The sequence below is a fragment of the Paramormyrops kingsleyae genome, chromosome 1 (assembly GCF_048594095.1).
Source record: "Paramormyrops kingsleyae isolate MSU_618 chromosome 1, PKINGS_0.4, whole genome shotgun sequence".
NCBI lineage: Eukaryota > Metazoa > Chordata > Actinopteri > Osteoglossiformes > Mormyridae > Paramormyrops > Paramormyrops kingsleyae.
This window is the reverse complement of record NC_132797.1, coordinates 74,289,500-74,292,520: the sequence shown is the minus strand read 5'-3', so window position 1 is coordinate 74,292,520 and position 3,021 is coordinate 74,289,500. Positions and strand designations below refer to the sequence as shown.

General features: G+C 45.3%; 1 protein-coding gene across 1 annotated transcript in view; it reads left to right on the top strand.

Annotated features, from left to right (window-relative positions):
• Positions 1 to 278: 278 nt before the first annotated feature.
• Positions 279 to 3,021, top strand: part of LOC111838154 (uncharacterized) — a 76,466-nt gene continuing 73,723 nt past the window's right edge. Inside the window, exons 1-2 of the mRNA XM_072698922.1 lie at positions 279 to 494; positions 2,314 to 2,366. Coding sequence (XP_072555023.1) covers positions 408 to 494; positions 2,314 to 2,366 — 140 coding nt within the window. The 5' untranslated portion in view covers positions 279 to 407. The remainder of the gene's footprint in view (positions 495 to 2,313; positions 2,367 to 3,021) is intronic.

Below are 3,021 nucleotides of genomic sequence, written 5' to 3'. Positions count from 1 at the left end.
ATCTTTCATTATTTAATAATAAATATGCCTGGAAGTGTTGTGATTATTCTGCCCTTAATGACGTTAATAATGAAGCCAGCTGATATGTAGTTTCATCATGTTTGTATCTCATTCTTTTTAGCTTCTGTAACGCGTTGCTGGGTACTTTTTTTATTTGGTTTGTGGGCACTTTAATAAAACAGAAACCACTATACACGCAAAACTGTTAATTGTGCGTGACTGTGTCTCTACTGCCTCATTTGTGCGATTGTCGTCCTGCCACACGCTACGCGAAATCGTTTTCAGCAAGTTCCTTCGTCCAGTTTGTCCCTTTCTGTGCTCTGTAGGAACTCGCTGTAGCTTAGCTACCAAAGCACAAGATGAGTTTTTCTAGTCATCAAAACATTGACATGAAACCGTAACAAACAATGGAAAATAAACAAATAATGACAGCGAGCAAAAACGACAGTAGTTCCTGCGGTCGTCTTAATACAGAATTTGATGAATACCAATGTGTAAGTACAAAATAACGAAGCAAGCAGCTTTGGATGGTTAGCTACGTTTTCAAAATAATATACCGTTACCACGAAGGCCAGATTAATTGCTACGTAGCTAACTAGCATCCACATAAACATCTCTCCGCGGCCTTTTCCTCTGCTTTGACCATTAACCAGCCAGGCGGCTGTAATATTACAAATAATGTCAACTACATAGTCGTTATTGTCTTATACAATGGCGACTAAAAGTAAAAGGAAACATTGTACCTGTACGTGTAATTAACCGTTCGTATACAATGTCGATACCCTAGTCAGCTTGGTGAAGCGTGAGTTTGACTAGTTATCGGGATCGTTTATCCGCTTATGCATACAAATGAAAGGAGCGCCTCGTTCGGTGGTGCTATGTGCCGTTAGCCGCTAACGTGGTTTCAGGCTGCGGCCGGTTGATCCGCCTTTCTGCACGCCGCTTACAGATCCACAGACCGCCCTAAATGCTTGCTTTCCGACGGGGGAGGGAAGAGATCACACGCAGAGATAGGGACAGAAAGAAACCCCTTCGCATCACATGCAATACAAACGCTTCACTCTTCTAATGAAGTCTCTCAGCAAACGGAGGGGATTTCTAAGCCTGACGCGGGCTGTTTAAACATATAAAGATTTAATACTGATATTAACCGTTAACAGTAACTTACACGAGTCAAACTGATGCTTTTCTGCCAAAGGTATAAAATATAAATTGGGAGACTAGTTGGAAGTTTTTGCAAGTTGGATACAATTATATCTTGTTGGCAGTGCTGTGTATTTAAAACATGGTTGCATAAACATTCTGCATATTTAGGAAATTTTACTGTGTTTGTATAATATGCTTGGGAAAGCTTATTGTATAATTGGGCAATATACTGGAAATGCTCTGCATCTCTTACTGGCCTCGTTTGGGTGGCTGCTTCTACTGTCTCGCTCAAACCACAGGCTCACACATGGCCGCTCTCCGCATTCTGTTTGCAGTTCGATATTTGGCAGACGACTTAGTCGGGAGTGACCTACACGCGCTGGCCGCCCAGCGTCTCGTTCGGCGGATCAGGCCCCTTTGTTAGCAGAGGCGGCCGGTGACAGATGACACGACAGATTGCTTTCGGGGACATTCCAAGCCTCCGCCGTGTCGCCTGGGTGGCTTTTGTTTTTGTTTGCAGGACGGTTCCGGGAGGGAGGGGCGCGCGCCGCGTTTCTGCGGGCTTCTCATTGTTTGCACGCCTTCAAGCGAAGCCGGTGGCTGCTGCCAGGCCAGTTTCACTCGTCCTGGCCAGAAAGTACCCGGGAATGTTCTGGAAGGCCAGTGGTGTTCCTTAAATATAAAGACAAAATGCCTGTTTTTGGAAGCTGAGACCACATTACTCTCATCGTCGGTGACGTAATACTGACAGGGCAGACAACGTCACCGGAATGCACATGCGATCGTCTCAGGATCTATGGCTGGTTTTGCAACATGATAATCATGAGTGTCAGACCTCGAGTCCGTACCCTAGCTGCTTTATATTCCAAATTTCTGCTGCGTTTCACATGCACAAAGTCATGCAAATTAATAGTACTTACATTTAAAGTTAACAAAGGTCTGTGTCATGAGTCGTGATAGGTTGGCTCAGTGGTTTAAGCTCAGCCACAATCTTGGACTTGTGATCAGGCCTGATCTAAGGTTCGAGCTTGTGATCAGCCCCCAGTTCAGTCTTTTGCTCGCCCACAACTCTGGCTGTGTGCACGGCTCTGTCTGTGATTTGTCAGTTGGCACTGAGTGAACGCATTATTCCTCAGGCCGGTAATGGCACATTCTGTCTGTCTGCAGACGGTGATCCTCACAGTGAAAAGGGCAACGGCGACGTTCTCGTTGATAGGATGGTGAGTACACTGCGGCCGAGGTGATAACGCACATGCTGCACTATTTCACAGCTTGCTGCCTCGTGTTAATTGCAGTTGCTTCTGTGGGAATAGCATATCTGAAGCTCCTGTCTTTGGTCTTAACACGATTCCCACTTCTGCTTTTCCCCAACTCGATTTTAAAATTCTTACCTTAAAAGTTCAGATTCAAACACTGAGAAGTTAAAATTTGACCAAATCTTGTGCACAAATGTAGCTCTTGGTGTACTTTGAAGAGTTGTCTCGCCTTCTTACACTTATTAAGGTCAAATTATTGTGTCTGCGTTTTTAGGTCAGGAATTTTAAAAAGCCTGGTTTTAAGGGAACAGATTAATTTCAGTTAGATATTTATGCAGGAATTTAGCCTTCTGGTTGTTTTCCTCCTATTTTCTGCACGGGCAGATAGCCGTCTTACGCTGCTGACCTGAGAGAGTACAGGACCCCCTTGTTGTTCTCCTGCAGTAACACTTCTCTGTCTTAAAAGGGTTTTAATTATTTTGTGGGGTCCCAGTAGCTTAGGGGGGATGACTGGGGGGGGGGGGGGCATAGGATTGTCTGACCACCGTAAGTACTAGGGCCTGGTCACTGCCCCGGCACTGTAATCACTGCCAACCCTCACCGGCGCACTGGAGTGACA